This window comes from Hemiscyllium ocellatum, chromosome 4, assembly GCF_020745735.1.
Source record: "Hemiscyllium ocellatum isolate sHemOce1 chromosome 4, sHemOce1.pat.X.cur, whole genome shotgun sequence".
In the NCBI taxonomy this organism is placed as follows: Eukaryota; Metazoa; Chordata; class Chondrichthyes; order Orectolobiformes; family Hemiscylliidae; genus Hemiscyllium; species Hemiscyllium ocellatum.
This window is the reverse complement of record NC_083404.1, coordinates 107,373,198-107,390,470: the sequence shown is the minus strand read 5'-3', so window position 1 is coordinate 107,390,470 and position 17,273 is coordinate 107,373,198. Positions and strand designations below refer to the sequence as shown.

General features: G+C 39.3%; 1 protein-coding gene across 1 annotated transcript in view; it reads left to right on the top strand.

Annotated features, from left to right (window-relative positions):
• wnt3a (wingless-type MMTV integration site family, member 3A) overlaps window positions 1-13,575 on the top strand; it is a 71,599-nt gene extending 58,024 nt beyond the window's left edge. The window contains exons 2-4 of the mRNA XM_060824449.1: window positions 8,860-9,101; window positions 11,055-11,320; window positions 12,335-13,575. Of these exons, the coding sequence (XP_060680432.1) occupies window positions 8,860-9,101; window positions 11,055-11,320; window positions 12,335-12,814 (988 nt within the window). The 3' untranslated portion in view covers window positions 12,815-13,575. The remainder of the gene's footprint in view (window positions 1-8,859; window positions 9,102-11,054; window positions 11,321-12,334) is intronic.
• Window positions 13,576-17,273: the final 3,698 nt, after the last annotated feature.

Here is a 17,273-nt window from a genome sequence, read left to right as displayed (position 1 = left end):
GGACTAGAGGACATAGGTTTAGAGTGAGAGGGGAAAGATATAAAAGAGACCTAAGGGGCAACTTTTTCACGCAGAGGGTGGTACGTGTATGGAATGAGCTGCCAGAGGAAGTGGTGGAGGCTGGTATAATTGCAACATTTAAGAGGCATTTGGATGGGTGTATGAATAGGAAGGGTTTGGGGGGACATGGGCCGGGTGCTGGCAGGTGGGACTAGATTGGGTTGGGATATCTGGTCGGCATGGACGGGTTGGACCGAAGGGTCTGTTTCCATGCTGTACATCTCTACGACTCTATAAGTCATTAAGAATGAAGGTAATGTGTGAATACAGTGCCAATAATTATACATGAGATTTGCAGAGTGATTGAAAGTGAAGACAGAGACTTAGAAATTGAGTAACTCCTAAACAGAAAAAGGACAGATATTTCTTCATGACGTATTCTTCTCCTCTAAGTCTGAAACCACTAGTAACATTTTTATCCACCTCTCAGCCAATCCACAGATCATTAAATGATGGTGTGCCATTATCCTAACCACAAATGAGTACTAAGAACCTGATGTAGCAGGTGTCCGTATGTAATGTGGGTTGGATGTGTGTAACCTGACCCTTTGTGGAATCCGTCACCTTCACAGGAACCTGGATCAAAGAAATCAGAAAAAATAATATGCAGCAGAAAGAAACAAGTGAAGCTGTCTGGTTGTGTGATGTCTGAAAGATTTCTGATTTCTGTATTTTATATAAACAATGGAGTGAAACGGAAGGCACGGACATTGAAGACAGGCAAATCAGTTACAGGTCAGAAGAGAAATTGTCTTTCAAATACCAACAATTCAAATACAGCACAGTTTAAATCCAGAGTAAACCTCATTTTAGGTTGTTCTATAAAACCTACTAACAGATACAGCACAGATTAAATACAATGAACTGTCTACCCTGAATTGACTTTAACTCATAGCAGAGACTGTTGAGAATACCAAACACACTCGGTGAAAATGTGTGAAGTCCAGGATATCTTGCCTCTTCAGCCTCATAGTATGAATCATGCTAGAAGAGTAGGGACAGAAACAACCTTTTAACAGGAGGATCAAAGAAGGAAAGGATAGGGAGAAGGTGAGAATATTTGGCTGAATTAATGAAAGAGAGCTGCCAGGATACTTAACATATGGCAAATCTATGTGTGTTGCCTGCCCTTCGGTTGCAAAAGGTACATAATACATAAGTGTTTAGAAAAATCTCAAACAATTATGCAAAACAAAGTTTTCAATCTATTTTTCAATGCCATCAATGCCTGAGAAATTACTTCTTCCCCCCCCCCCCCAATATAAAGTGTTTAAATGCAACTTAACTGACTTTCCCCAGTTGCTGTCCTGTCGAGTCAACTTATATAAATACTGTCAAAACTGAGAACTTTTAACCATTCAATCCTGGTTTAGATGTCATACAAACATTAACTTTTCTACTGAGGTGACTGCTTCTCCTGATCTCTTTTGGAGAGAACTAAAATTGTTTCTGATCGTAGTCAGATCTCCTCTGAAATGCCATAAAAGCTTTCAGTCTTTGGGTTTTCTGAACGAAAATCAGTCTTTGATTATTATAAGTGAAGACAAGCTAATGGTTTTCACTGTTTAGCCACCTTGTCATAAACCTTCATAAGTTAGTTAATTTTCCATTAACACACAAAATCGTCTACAGTCACTTCCTTTCTAAGCAATGCTTAGGACACTGTTCTGGAAGGACTTTCTGATCTTTAGTTTTGTTTAAAAGAAAACCTTAAAAAAAATTCATGTCAATTTGTCATTATTTGGAAACCAGATGCTGAAAGTGATTTTAATATATTTAAATTGTGGCATTGTGAATCTACCTGCATCAAATGGACTACAGCAGTTCAGGAGGGTAATTAGGGATGAGTAATAAATTCTGGGCCAGCCAGCAGCATCCACATCCTATGAATAAACAAAAGAAAAATTATGCACATTTTATCACGACTTCCTTGACTATCAAGCCCTGTTGTTAGATTTGAACTCTATAGAAAGGACCCGTTCCTATACTACTTGTTTCAGGAGTTTCCTCTGGATATTGAAATGGCACAACCGATAAATACTCTCTTTATACTATTACTTGGTGATTTTTAATATATGCTTACAATGTCCCAGGTTGCTTGGGATTCCTATGGGTGAGGGTCAGACTCAGTTAGTCAGCCTTTGACAACACTCCTAATGTGTCTTTGGAGTCATGACGTGGAGGTGCTGATGTTGGACTGGGGTGGACAAGGTCAGAAATCACACAACACCAGATTCTTGTCCAGCAGGTTTATTTGAAATCACAAGCTTTCAGAGTGCTGCTTCTTCATCAGATGCAGTGAAGAGAAGCACACAGGCACAGAATTTATAGGCAGAGAGATCAAAAGATCATACAAATGTTGTGAATAAAGTGTTTACAAGCTGAATAAAAAGTTTCTGCAGGTGATCAAAAGTGTCACATGGTGTGAATAGTAGTTGACCAAACTTTGTCCCCTCTGTAGAGGAAACCTGACTAGCAAAACTGACCTGTTTGACATCTTTCTTTATTCTGCCTCCTGACCCTGGCTCTTAGCATATAAGAGTAAAAAGTGAGGTCTGCAGATGCTGGAGATCAGAGCTGAAAATGTGTTGCTGGTTAAAGCACAGCAGGTTAGGCAGCATCCAAGGATGTTTTACCAAGTTTATCCCTTTGATTTTTCGATTTCCATTTTAATCCCCTTAGTTTTTGTGTTTTCCTCTAATTCAAATGCATAAATGTCATGCATATTTGTCTTGGTCTTTCTTCAGCTTCCAATTTGTTTAAAGTACTGTCAGTATGTGATAGTTTTCTCGGTTGATATGTAAAGGTGTTGAATAACAGGCTACAGTAATGTTAAATTAAGGATAGCAGAGACCTTCCTGTGCATTATTTATTGCAGATGTTGGTATGTATTACAGTGCTGGTCAGCCAGCAGCCTATAGTCAATTCCTGATGAAGGGCTCTGGCCCGAAACGTCGAATTTCCTGTTCCTTGGATGCTGCCTAACCTGCTGTGCTTTAACCAGCAACACATTTTCAGCTCTTAGCATATAAGGCAATATCTTCAACTGGATTATATGTTTAAGTTATTAACCTCACCCTGGCCATCCAGGACCACCCTCACATTGTCACATCCTGCTCTCAGCAGGGATTCTCTACAGAATTCTTGCAGTGCGAATTAGCTTTCATGTTTTCAGAAGTATGACTGTGCATGTCAAGTCAACTTTTCTGGCTGTAAGCACTTTAGGACATCTTGAGTTTGTTATCTAAGTTCTTTCCCTTCCTTGTCTTTGAAAATTGTCCAGAGTAACATACCCCTAAAATGTTTTACCAAGTTTATCCCTTTGATTTTTTGATTTCCATTTTAATCCCCTTAGTTTTTGTGTTTTCCTCTAATTCAAATGCATAAATGTCATGCATATTTGTCTTGGTCGTTCTTCAGCTTCCAATTGTTTAAAGTACTGTCAGTTTGTGATAGTTTTCTCGGTTGATATGTAAAGGTGTTGAATAACAGGCTACAGTAATGTTAAATTAAGGATAGCAGAGACCTTCCTGTGCATTATTTATTGCAGATGTTGGTATGTATTACAGTGCTGGTCAGCCAGCAGCCTATAGTCAATCCATTTGCTTTTGCAAATATGTGCATAAATATTAACTTCTTGTATAAAATGTACAAAAGTTTAGAAAAGAGGAAGCTACATTTAGTACTACCCTCAGATCTCCGAAACATCCGAAAAGCCTATTTACAATGAATTAGTCAAAGTGTATTTACAGTGTTTTAGGCAATGTGGCAGCCTTCAGTTTTACGGAATATGATTACAAAGAAACAACACTAATGAATTTTCAAAGAACGTGGTTTGTTTTTGGTGGTGATGATTGACGATTGAGCATTGGTCAGAACATAGGCCCTACAACTAGTGCTACTGTTGGAGAAACAGTGCAAGAAAATAGGAATTAGGAAAGGAGAATAGATGAAAATAGGAAAGACAGAAGAGAATAAATATCAATAGGTTACTTATGTTACCTACCAATAATAACAGATGTTTTTGCCTCATCACTTACGATTAAATGTACCTTTACAGCCTCCGTAACACAGACCAAAACGTTGCTGACATTTTGAAAAAGTGCTATTGTTATATGAAGCTCCACCTATCTCAGACAGTAGGCCTTTATTTTTCAGTTGAAAAATTGGGCTCCTGGAACCCAAATTGCCATTGCTGTTCAGAGTGGTACAGAATATGCCCTGGGGACATTGGACCAGCTCATAAATGCTGACAGCATCCCTACCTTGTGTTGTCTGTCTTGCCATTTTGTGCTTTGCCCTCTCAGCCAGACTTGCCAGGTGCATATTACCTCAAAGTCAGAAGTCATACAACACCAGGTTATAGTCCAACAGGTTTATTTGAAATCTCAAGCTTTTGGAGTGCCACTCCTTTGTCGGGTATTTGTTTTAAGAAGCCCTCACTGTCCATTTTTTGTATTTCTTGCTAGTTTATTTTCTCTCTCATAATTATGTTTGGCTCATCTTTTGTTGGCTTTCACAAAATTCCCATTTCTCTGGCTTACCTCTAATATTTGCCTCATTTTTGTTTTTAATTATCATTTCATGCTATCCTCAACTTTCTTGGTTAACCATAGTTGGTTTATTCTGGATCAGTGGTGCTGGAAGAGCACAGCAGTTCAGGCTGCCTGAACTGCTGTGCTCTTCCAGCACCACTGATCCAGAATCTGGTTTCCAGAATGTGCAGTCATTGTTTTTACCTCATAGTTGGTTTATTCCCTACCTACAATCCTTCTTCCTCAATGGAAAACATTTTTGTTGTGAGTCGTAAACTATTTCTTAAACCTCTGCTTTGTTCATCGGCTTTCTTTTCTGCTAAACCCATTTCCTAGTCCACTCCACCCAACTCCTTCCTCACTCCTTTTTAATTACCCTTATTTGCGTTTAGACAATTCTGACCCAAGCTTCTTACTCTCACTCTCGATGTTTAGTTCTACCATGTTATAGTCAGTATTTCTTGGGAGCCTTTTTACTCTGAGACCATCTATTAAACGCACCTCACACATTACTAAATCAAAATAACCTGATCTTTGTTTGGACTCACAACACATTACTCTAGGAAACTGTCCACAATATGCTCTAATCTTCATTGTAGATTGGGAAAATCAATTTGGTAGGGACAACAAGGTCAGAATTCATAAAGTAAGCCGTTATTAATGTATTGCCTTTTTATATGCTCTGATTAGTCTCTGTCCTACAATACAGCTACTGTTAGAGGGAGTAGTCAAAAAACTACTCCCACAGTATAGTTTTCATCTTGCTATTTCTGCCCATGTAGATTCTACATCCTCCAATCTAAGATCATTTCTTGCTACCTTACTTATCCCATCTTGTAGGAGCCACCATCATTTACTTCCTGCCTGCCCTTTCAAAAGTCACATCCATTTGAATATATAGTTCCCTGATTGCTTTGATTTTTTTGTAGGCATGTCTCCATAATGGCCAAAAGATTATACCCATTACCCACATCCATCTGTGCCTTAACCTAATTTGTCAGTTCACTTCCTGCTTTCATGCCCTCATAATTTCCCTTATTTAAGTTCAAAATGCTAGTTTGGATTCATTTCTCTCTCCCTCAAACTGAATATAACATTCAATCATATTATGAATGGAGCTATCTAGGGATACCTTCACAAAGTGACCAATAATTAACTCTCTTATTGTTCAGTACTATATCATGTATAGCATGGTTAAAAATCACACAACACCAGGTTATAGTCCAACAGGTTTAATTGGAAGCACTAGCTTTCAGAGTGCCGCTCCGAAACCACCTGATGATGTGTGATTTTTAACTTTGTATACCTCAGTCCAACACCAGCATCTCCAAACTATTCTAAGAAGCTAGCCTAAAAACATTCAATGAATTCCTCTTAAAGGCTACTTTTGCTCATCAGATTTTTTAGTCTATACATAAATTAAAAGTCCTCATGACTATTGCCATATGTTTCTGACAAGCTCCCATTATTTATTCCTCTAAAACCCACCCTACTGTGTAGTTACTGTTCGGGGGCCTGTATACTACTCCCACTGTGACTTTTTGCCTTCATCATTTCTCATCCAAACTCAATCTGTTTCTGTTTCCTGGTTTTCTAAACATGGGTATTCTCTCCCTATCCTGCTAAAAATTGATTAATGGAGCTACTCTTCTATTTTTTCCTAGCTGCCTTGTACTCCTCAATATTTGGGTCCCAATCTATATCATCCTGTAGTCTTACTTCTGCGATAACTATTAGATCATATTTATTCATTTCTAGTGGAGCTATCAATCTGTTTGTTTTGTTCTGAATATTACATAGATTCAATCACAGAATGTTTAGTTTTGTACTTTTATTATTTTTGTAACTGCTATTCTTATCAGTGATTTACTGTTAGGTATGTACTCTTCTATTCTTACTGCCCGGGCCTGTTTACTATTTCCTATAATAAGACCTATCTCTCTTGCCTTCTGTTCACTCTTTGAGTTACCACATCTTCCCAAATTTGATCCATTGCCCCTATAATTTAGTTTCAAGCCCTCTCTATCTCCCTAGTTATGTGGCTCATGAGGACATCAGCTCTAGCACAGTCACATGTAGATTTCCCCAATGGTACAGATTCCATTTTCCCCAGGTCTGCTGCCAGTGTCCCATGAGCTAGAACCCATTTCTGTTGTACCAATGTTTGAGCCATTCATTGCTTCCTTGAATTCTATTTGTCCAATTCCAGTTTGCTCCATGGTTATTTATTACTCCAGAGGTTATAATCTTTTAAATTGTATCTTGCTCCTCATACTATATATGTAGAACGTCTTTCCTTGTCCTGCCTCTGTTTTTGCATCGACATTGATCATGATGTTTGGATTCTCCCCTCTCCCAATGCAAAGTCCTCTGCAGTTCTGAAACTATGTTGTCTAAGTGTTCCACCTCCCATATATGTTGAAGGAGAGATTTCAGAATATATTGCAATTTGCAATTTGCAGCCACCTCTCTCAAGAAAGGCTACTATTGACATATAGCTTCAACACCAGACCAGCTGATCCAGCTTAGCCTTTGACAAACTACAGCAGTGCGTGCTTGACAAAAAAAAAATTCCTTAAGCCAACAAAGTTCCAGTATACAGTTGACATCACTGCACACCTGTCCTACAGTGGGGTCTGAACTATGTATCGATGACTCAGAGGAGAGCGGGATAAAATCCATCAACAATAAGTCTACTGCATTCCACAATATATGATGAATTTTTGATATCCTTAGGGCATCTAGTGAAGGGCAATGAATGTTGCCTTGTTTGTGTAGCCCACATCGCAGAAGCCCAGCCTTGAATGATTGCAAGCTGCTCAATTAAATCAAGTTACCACAGCAAGCCTAATTCTATAGCCCTCAACATACTGGTGCATTCACATTTTATGGCATAGGAGCAGTAGAAAGTGACTGAAGTTTGCCTCTTTTTTTTCTTAAACCAGCTAGAGTAACAGGTTCTGAGACTAGATTTTGAACTGACCTTAGATCAGCTTTACAAGATGAGAAATTAAGTGGCAAAAATCGAAGGAAGGTGGAAAAAGAGTTAAATGATTATTCATTGTCATTCATTTTTGTTACATTTTTAAGTTCTTGGAGTCAGTCCCAAATACATTGAATTAAACGCGAACAAAGGATTGGAGCAGAGAATGAGATACTTGCATGGTAACAATGGGCAGTATTCAGTTCAGGTGACTAGGCAAAGATGATACAACTGTCAGTGTCACAGGTAAAGAATAGAGGTATGTAAAGCAATGCTAAAGAATCCTACTTAAGCATCAAAGAGCATGGGTGTGTAAGGCAAGATGTCAAGTGCAGTGTAATTTGGAGAGCCAGTATAAAGTGTTGATGGGGAAAGTACAGAATGATGCTGATTCTGTTTTATACACCTGTCAGCACCTGTGTGTAAATGTTCAGGCAGCAGAACATTATGGACAATTTATGGACCAAAGGGAGTCTGGATTTTTAATGTGACTTAAAAATGGCAGACTGAGTAAATTTTCCATGATATTTTGTTTTGTTGTGTGTACAAGGTGACTAATGGAATATGAGATTGAAAGAAACTTTACTTCACACTGTGACCTAGTGGTTAGATTCCATACCTATTTTGTGACAATTGGCATAGCAAACGTTCAAATGGTTAGTGTTAACCTTTTGCCATTGGAAACTGATCAGAAAGATATGTATAAGTGAAAAGGTTGGCAATAGAGAGTATAAGTTCATGTTCAGGAGAGTATGCACAAGCTCATGTGACCTTTTCCCTGCTCATTCTGTATGGGGAGTAGATTCAGAGCTGGGGTAAAAGCAACCTTTATTGGACCAATGCCACCATAATCTTGGTACTACATTGTTTAACAGATGAGGCATTATACATACTATCCTGGCCAACACTGATTCACAACTATGGTCACTTCCTTAAAAGAAAATTATAAGTTATCATGTTGCTGCTTGTGGAAGCTTGCTGTGTACATTTTGGGTGCTATGAGTTCTGTATTATAATAATGACTTAACATTAAAATTTCTTTGACCATAACTTACTTCGGGATATCCCAAAAGTCATGAAAGATACTCTACAAATGCATGTTCTTTGATTTAGTTTATCGGTGCCAAAATTAACGCTGCTGATTTTCCCCCTTAAGATGTCAACCTGTGCTCACCCATTCTCACCATTACATTAAACCTCAAAAGAATCCATGGAAATAAATGATAGTTACTTCCTCTGACCTCTGACTTCTGATTAAAAGTGCCTTCTCTTTTCTTGCAGGTCATTGGCAGTTGGTCATCAGTACTCAACGTTGGCAACTCAGCCAATCCTGTGCGGAAGTATTCCTGGGCTTGTCCCAAAGCAGTTGCGGTTTTGCCGGAATTACATGGAAATTATGCCAAGTGTGGCAGAAGGAGTGAAAATTGGGATTCAGGAATGCCAGCATCAGTTTCGAGGGAGGAGATGGAATTGCACAACAGTTGAGGATAATTTGGCAATTTTTGGACCTGTTTTGGATAAAGGTAATTAAGTTATGTCACTATTCGAGGAAAGTATACCTCCTCTGTGACAAAGAGACAGTGGATACCAATTTGACCAATCTATCTTATTGCTGAAAGTAATAAGAGGTCACTCTCTGACTGTGCATGCTGGGAGCCTCATCTACTGGGAGCCCAGATCAGAAATTTAAGGGCACGCTGCAAATGATTTTCAAAAGTATGGTCCACAAAAATGAGGCTTCCTTGAATGAGCACAAATTGAAATCTTGTCTGTATTGCCAAACTGTATTTTGACTGTTGTTTCTCACACTACACAACACATCTGCATTTTGGGTTTGCAGTTACTTTGATTAGGGACCATGCGCGGTTTTCATTGGGGATCTGGTCTTCAACCTCAACATTCACCATATTTATCAAATACTTGTATGAAGATATGGAGAATTATATATCCAGATTTCCAGATTACCCAAGGAGGAACAATAAGAAATGAAGGTGCACAGGTTTTTAGATAGAATCAGGAAGCAGTCAACATTGGGAAGGGCAATTTTTAAAACAGGCATTAGCAAGTTTTTTTTTACACAGTGCAATCAATTGTTAGAATGGATTGGAAGAATTTAAAGTAATTGTTAAAGTAATAGTGAGGAAGGCATTTGGTGTGCTTTACTTTATTGGTTAGAGTATAGAGTACAGGACATTGGTTGGCCACTTTTGGAATATTGTGTGCAATTCTGGTCTCCGTCCTATTGGAAAGATGTTGTGAAACTTGCAAGGGTTCAGAAAAGATTTACAAGGATGTTGCCAGGGTTGGAGGATTTCACCTACTGGGTGAGGTTGAATAGACTAGGACCTTTTTCTCTGGAGCATCGGAGGCTGAGGGGTGACCTTATAGAGGTTTATAAAATCATGAGGGGCATGAATAGGATAAATTGACAAAGTTTTTTTCCCTGGGGTGGAGGAGTCCAGAACTAAAAGGTATATGTTTAGGGTGAGAGGGGAAAGATATAAAAGAGACCTAAGGGGCAATGTTTTCACGCATAGGGTGGTACGTGTATGGAATGAGCTGCCAGAGGAAGTGGTGGAGGCTAGTGCAATTGCAACATCTGGATGATTTATGAATAGAAAAGTTTTGGAGGGATATGGGCTGGGTGCTGGCAGGTGGGAGTAGATTGGGTTGGGATATCTGGTTGGCATGGGCAAGTTGGACCAAAGGATTTGTTTCCATGCTGTACATCTCTATGACTCTATGACTCTTATCCCCATTATATGGGGATTGAGAAAGTCATGGTAGGTTCTCTTGATCAGTTGGGAATTGTGCTACACTGGAATCTTCAGAGGGCAGTTAAGAGTCAACCACATTGAAGTGGGACTTGCATTCAATATAGGCCAAACTGGGTACTGACAATCAATTAATAAGTCTTGTCATAATTGCCAGGTTACTAATCTGGCAGCTTCACAGTTACTTACTTCACCTTCTTTTCAGGTTCCTTATTGTACTTCGTTTGAATGAGAAAGAGAAAAGATCATATCACATGTGACATTTTTAATTTTGACTACAATCAGCATAATGTTATCTATAGGTGTAATATAGTAGAATCTCCATAGTTACAGAGGACCATAGAGAAAGAGAGAGAGAAAACAAGATGACTGTTGGTGGATAACTTGAAGATCACAATGTCTCAGCTAAGACAGTGGTTGAAAAGGAAGAACCTTCATGGTAACTTCAGCACATGCGAGAATTGAACCCATGCTGCTGGCTTCAATCTAGATCATAAACCAGCCATTCAGCTGGCAAACTCCCTACAGGAGTTGTAAATGCTCCAAGTACCCATACTGAGTTTACAGTGATGTCTGTGCATCACAACAAGTTAAATACAATATGGAATACTTTTCTGCCATATCCATCCAATTCTGGTGTTGCCATGAATTATAGGATTTTGAACTTATAAATAAATTATCCTTGTGTATTTCTTATTGCAGCAACAAGGGAATCTGCTTTTGTTCACGCCATCGCCTCGGCAGGTGTCGCCTTTGCCATTACTCGCTCATGCGCTGAGGGCACTGCAAACATCTGCGGCTGTGATAACCGGCACAAGGGCAAGCCGGGCGAAGGCTGGAAATGGGGTGGATGCAGTGAGGATGTGGAGTTCGGGAGCATGGTGTCACGAGAGTTTGCAGATGCCCGAGAGAACAGGCCAGATGCCCGTTCCGCCATGAACCGGCACAACAATGAGGCCGGCCGCATGGTTAGTATTCAATAAGTTTGGGAGTGTGAAATCTCAGCAAGTTTGGGATAAACAAGCACCATCCATGACGTGATTGAAAAGGTGCATGCAATTGAGAACACCCAACAATCACTCTCTTTCAAAGAATAGTTGCTTTGTGACAAATGCATCCTGTGAGGTGGTAGTAAACTATACACAGCAGCTAAATCTGAGCTTGTATCCCTAAACTCTGAAGAATAGGTTGTTCTTATTCCGATGCTCTGACTTATGTTGATCCCTGGTTAAGAAATACTTCAAGCTCTACTTCTGAGCTATCTGGTCTCTTGTAATTCTGGCTTCTTCAGCATTTCTATTTCAGTTCTCCTGGATTGGTTTTTCCATCAGCTGCATGGGGCATGAGCTGTGGACTTCCTACAGTAAATCACACACACACACGTGACACTTTGTTCCAAAAAAGCTACACTAGCTCTTTTTTTTGTTTATTGCCCAAGTTTACTTGACCAAAAGGGATTGTGAATTGCAGCCCTAGATCCAAGTACGTTTCCTTCCCTGAAGGTCATGAATAAATCAGCTGAGTTCCTGTGGTGGATTCTATCTGCTATTGCCCGTCAAACACTCATTTAATAAATTCAGTTTTCCAACTTTCCATGGTTTGTTAGGAGATAGGTTACCAATGAACATTCTGAGTGAAAACATAGATCGTTATAACAAGGCCCATTGGGCAGATTGTGGACCTATTAAAGATTTTGAATAAATTCTAACCAATACTATCGAATCAATATAGATTGTTACTGGTAGCCCGATGGGACCTGTGGGATTCTATCACCATAGTGAGTGCTTTCAGAAGTGGGAGAGAAATTGCTCATGGAATTACTTTCCTTCCTCCATTCAGAAGGGATAGTGTCAGAATTTGAAATGTATCATGTGCTCTGTCAGGTCATTGTTTCCTAAGTCAATCTGAATTGACTGCAATGTTTTGCTTGGTTATGAGGGATGGCCCGAATAATGAAAATAACTGTCCTATTTCCTTCTCAGGCCATTTTGGACCACATGCACTTGAAGTGCAAGTGTCATGGACTATCAGGGAGCTGTGAGGTGAAGACATGCTGGTGGTCACAGCCTGACTTCCGTGTGATTGGAGATTACTTAAAAGATAAGTATGACAGTGCCTCTGAGATGATCGTGGAGAAACATCGAGAGTCCAGAGGTTGGGTGGAGACCCTTCGTCCCAAGTACACTTTGTTCAAAGCTCCAACAGAGAGAGATTTGGTCTACTATGATACATCGCCAAATTTCTGCAACCCAAATCCTTCAACTGGCTCATTTGGCACGCGACACCGAAAGTGCAACATCACATCACATGGAATTGATGGATGTGAGTTGCTATGCTGTGGCCGCGGACATGACACAAGGACTGAGAAACGTAGGGAGAAGTGTCACTGTGTCTTCCACTGGTGTTGTCATGTGAGCTGCCAAGAATGCACACGCATCCACAATGTTCATACTTGCAAATAGAGGAAGGAAGAGGCTTTCTGGGAAAATGGTGATGGTCCTGAATTGAAGCATCTTGCTACATGTAGAAGATCAAGATCCTAAGCCAAGGCTCATCTTTGTGCTCATGGATTGATGTTATTTTGCAAACAATGCCTTTTACATACTCTTATAGAAAAAACAGTGTTGACCAAATCTTCACACAGTGAAACCTTGCAGCCTGATCACAAAGAATGACAGAATTAGGGTTGTAATCTTTATAGCATTGGAAAACCTTCAGACCATCTGATACAAATAAGCTGTGTCTGAAAGAACAAGGGTGGATCCTACGCTCTGCTGTCTAACATTTACATCAAAGAAGTAGTAAAACTATTTTCTCAAGGTCTGAAAGGGAATTCTAGAAGTGGGAGACAGGCTACCAATGAACATTCTGAGTGAAAACATAGATCAGAATGACAAGGCCCATTGGGCAGATATGGTAGTATGATTATTGTGGACCTATTTAAGTTTTTGAATAAATTCTAGCCTAGTAAACTATCTAAGAAATTCAGTTTTACAACTGTCTATTTACTCATGTTTCCTGATGGGTTTGTTCACTTCACTCATCTTCAAGAGCAAATTGTCTGCAGATTTACTAATATCGCTCATTACCTAAACCATTTATTCAGTCAAATAAGTTACTTTGTTATAAAATGTTTTCATTTATTAAGTCTGACCAGTTTACAATGAGAACATCCATGAAAGGTATCCTACAGTTGATGTGACTTCTAACTATCTGGTAATACAAGAGCTTTCATTTTATATTTGCAAACAAAACAAGCCTCTCTCATCTTTGATATTCTAACTAGACATTTTTTAATGGCAATGTTTTTTTTCAGGTCTTGATAAATCATCAGGTTACCAAGTTATCAAGGCAATGCCTTGATCAATCACAGTCAAACTGCTTGATTTAAAATTTAAAGCCTGTCAGCTAAGTGTCAATCATCATTAACTAGTGCAATCTCCATGATAATACATCTACCAATCAGAAACCACCTGCCAACCATTCAGTGCACACACTTCTTGCAAAATGGTTTTCTTTCAAAATGGTATTTTTGTGGATTATCCAAATGAGTAGAAGATGGAAAGCTTTGACAAAATGTATCTTTTTCTGCAATACAGAAGTAAGTTACTGTAATAAAACAACTATCCAAAAATGGAAAACAAAGTTGAGTTTTAGAGAATAATGAGTTCCACAAAGTGGGCAGCCTGTCAATATGTTAGACCATTGATCAAAAAGGAATAGTGGACATAAGTAAAACTCAAGTACCATTAATTTATTATTTTTTCACTACGTTGATGCCATGGCCTGAATTTTACCATAGGCTTTGAAACCCTGATGTCATTGAACTCCAAGTTTGCACTTATTGCCTTTGCAGTTTTACCACAGGTATATCTCTAGTCCACACATATGATGGCTAATGCCTGAAAGCCTGGTGTCCTGTTGAGAATGGGAGACACCTGACACTGCAGGCCCAGTTACCCTTTTAAGGAGCTAATTGCAGCCAAGAGAGCTCCTTTCCTGCTCATGGCCCCCTCTTTAGGCCATCAAGCCAATGGTACCAATGCTGCAGGCTATCTTATGGAGGCTACATCCATTCACCTCTTCAGGGAAAAGGACTCATGCCACCATTGGCAAATGCTGTTGACCCTGTAAAATACTCCAAGTAAGGTCATTAATTATGCTAATAACTGTCCACTTCCTGGAGTCTCCATCAAGCTCTGCTGTGGGTAAAACTCTCCAGTGGGGATCTACATCAGGACCCCATGATTGTACAGGTGCCCAACTATCAAGGGTCATCAAAACTCTTGCCCATGAACTCAATATTAGAAATATTCAGTGTGGATATCACCAGTGTTCTTTCACCCTTTTCAGTATTCTGGCTTCAAAGGGGACTGCAGGAATAAAGTTATAGGCAGCGATTTATTGTTTTTTTTAAAAAAAAGAGGCAACAGTGAGCTTCAGTTTGGCACATGTTTTCAAAAAAGAGCCTTGCTGAGTTACTGTGGTGCATTCTGCAAATAGTACACACTCCCACCATGGTGCTTCTGTGGTGAAGGGATTCAGTCATTAAGGTAGTAGACAACCTGCTAATCAAGCTTTTTCCTGGCTGGAATTGAGCTGCTTAAGTTGTTTTCCTAACATCTAGGCAGTCTCATCATAAATTAAAACTGAACTGGTGGCTAATCATATTAATTCACCTCTCTGTTACTGTGATCTTCACTGCCTGGCTTCTTGCCCAGCAGTATGAGTTGGAGGAGGAAGGGACAAACCCTGATCTGGCGTTCCCTGCTACTTTCTAACTGCCTGCTCATCAGAGCAGTAAAAACTGTGTCCAAAATTTTAGTGCACAAGTGATCAATCTCCTGATAAGCACCTGATATTGATCCAGTTAGATACATGGCAGTTATTTTCTAAAAGAAATGTAACATTGTCATACAGTTATATAAATAATTACATCATACACTGAAAATTAAAGCATACTTTAAAGGAACAGCTGTCTTAGAACTATCATTTCCAAATGTTTCCACTAATGATGGTTTCCTACTGTCTGCTGTGAACACACTGCTAAAATTTGCACAAATTCCAATACTATTATATTAAGTAACAAGGTTCTCATCATTCTGCTTTCTGCACTGTTTCTGATTGGACATTCCACATCATAAAACTTTCTCTGTAAACGTTGTCTCAGCATCTTTTGTTGTTGAGTGCAAATTTGATTGCTGGCAGATTGTCCAGCTGAATATGCTCTTCTAGTTCAATGCATTGGCAAGCTTCTCATAGTTTTGAAGCTTTACCCTCTTCATTTGAAAAGGAGTTTGCAGTTTTTCCAGTATTTTCTGATTTTGAAGCATTAGACATGCTTTGGAAATAGCCAGATGAAATGATACAAGTTCAGTCCAATTATAGCTCTTACTTCAAATACTCGACCACCTCTGGTCTAACAACCTTCCAAAAACCTAGTTCTTCCATGCCTGATCTCTTCTCCAGACCCCATTTTCTTCATTCCTAGTTCAGTGGCTGCAACTTCAGTCACCTAGGCCTCACGTTCTCAGATCTCCTGCAAGAACCTGTCCACCTCTCTTACCATCTCTCCCCCTCCAATTTCCTCAATCAAACCTACCTCTTTCATCAAGGTTTTAATTGTCTGTTCTAATATCATCTTTGGTTTGGTGTCAATTTTTGTTTGATAACACTCCTGTAAAGTTTCTTGAGATATTTTCCTATGTTAATGTGTTGTGCAGTATAAATGCAAATTATTGATGAATGGCTTTTTGGGTGGTTATTGCCAACAACAATGCAACTATACCCAATACGAGTCAGAATTTTCAGTAAAACCGGGGAAGAGCAGCTCGGGCCCTTTACCCATTCAATTCCCAAATTTTGTACAAAGTACTTTTGAATTTCTTAAGATCAATTTTTTAATAATTTATTTCAAGAAAAAAAATTGTATATATTAGTAATTATGAATATATATTTTGTTGGGACATTGCATTTTTTGCTTTGTGACTGTAGAGGTGACTTCAGACAATTGGTAATACTTTCCACTGATGATTTCTGGATGTGTTCTCAGTGACAGTGTTACACTGCTCAATGTAAACACAACACTTATGAATAAAAACAGTTATTTCTCAACTGAAAGTGTTGGTTCATTGCCTAGATCTGGGTTTTAAATCTGTGGATGTGTCTATATATCTCATTGTGTGTGGGTGTGAGTGCTCAGTGGAATTCATAGAATCCAAATTGCTATGGTGCAATGGTGTCTTCGGCTCATCCAGTCTGCACTGACACAAAGCTACTCTAAGACTATGCTAATCCCTCTTTCCTACATTCAGCTCCTAACCTTGAATGCTATGACATTGCAAGTGCTTTTAAAAGTTGAAGTTTCCTGCCTCAATTACACTCCCAGGCAGTGCATTCAGATTCCATCACTCTTCTTGGTGGAAAAAAAATCCAGATCCCCTCTAAACATTCTGTCCTTCACCTTAGAAGTGTGCCCCTTGTTGATGGCACTTTAGCTAAAGGGACAGCTGCTTTCCATCTACCCTGTACATGCCCCTCATAATTTTATGCACCTTAATTAAATTCCCCCTCAGTCTTCTCTGTTCTAAAGAAAATAACCTGAGCTCATCCAATCTGTTTTCTTGGCTAATATGTTCTATCCTAGGCAACATCCTTGTAAATCTCCTCTACACTCCCTCCAGTGTAATAATATTCTTCCTATAGTGTAATGACCAGAACTACACATCAGACTCCAACAGTGGCCCGACCAAAATCCTATGCAGCTCTCATGTAACTTCTCTGCTCTTATAACGTATGCCATATCTGAGAAAGGTATGTTCCATATGCCGCCTTAACTACCATATTAATCTCTCCTGCTACCTTCAGGGGTTTGTGGATAAGCACCCCACGACATCTTCATTCCTCTGAGCTTCCTAGTGT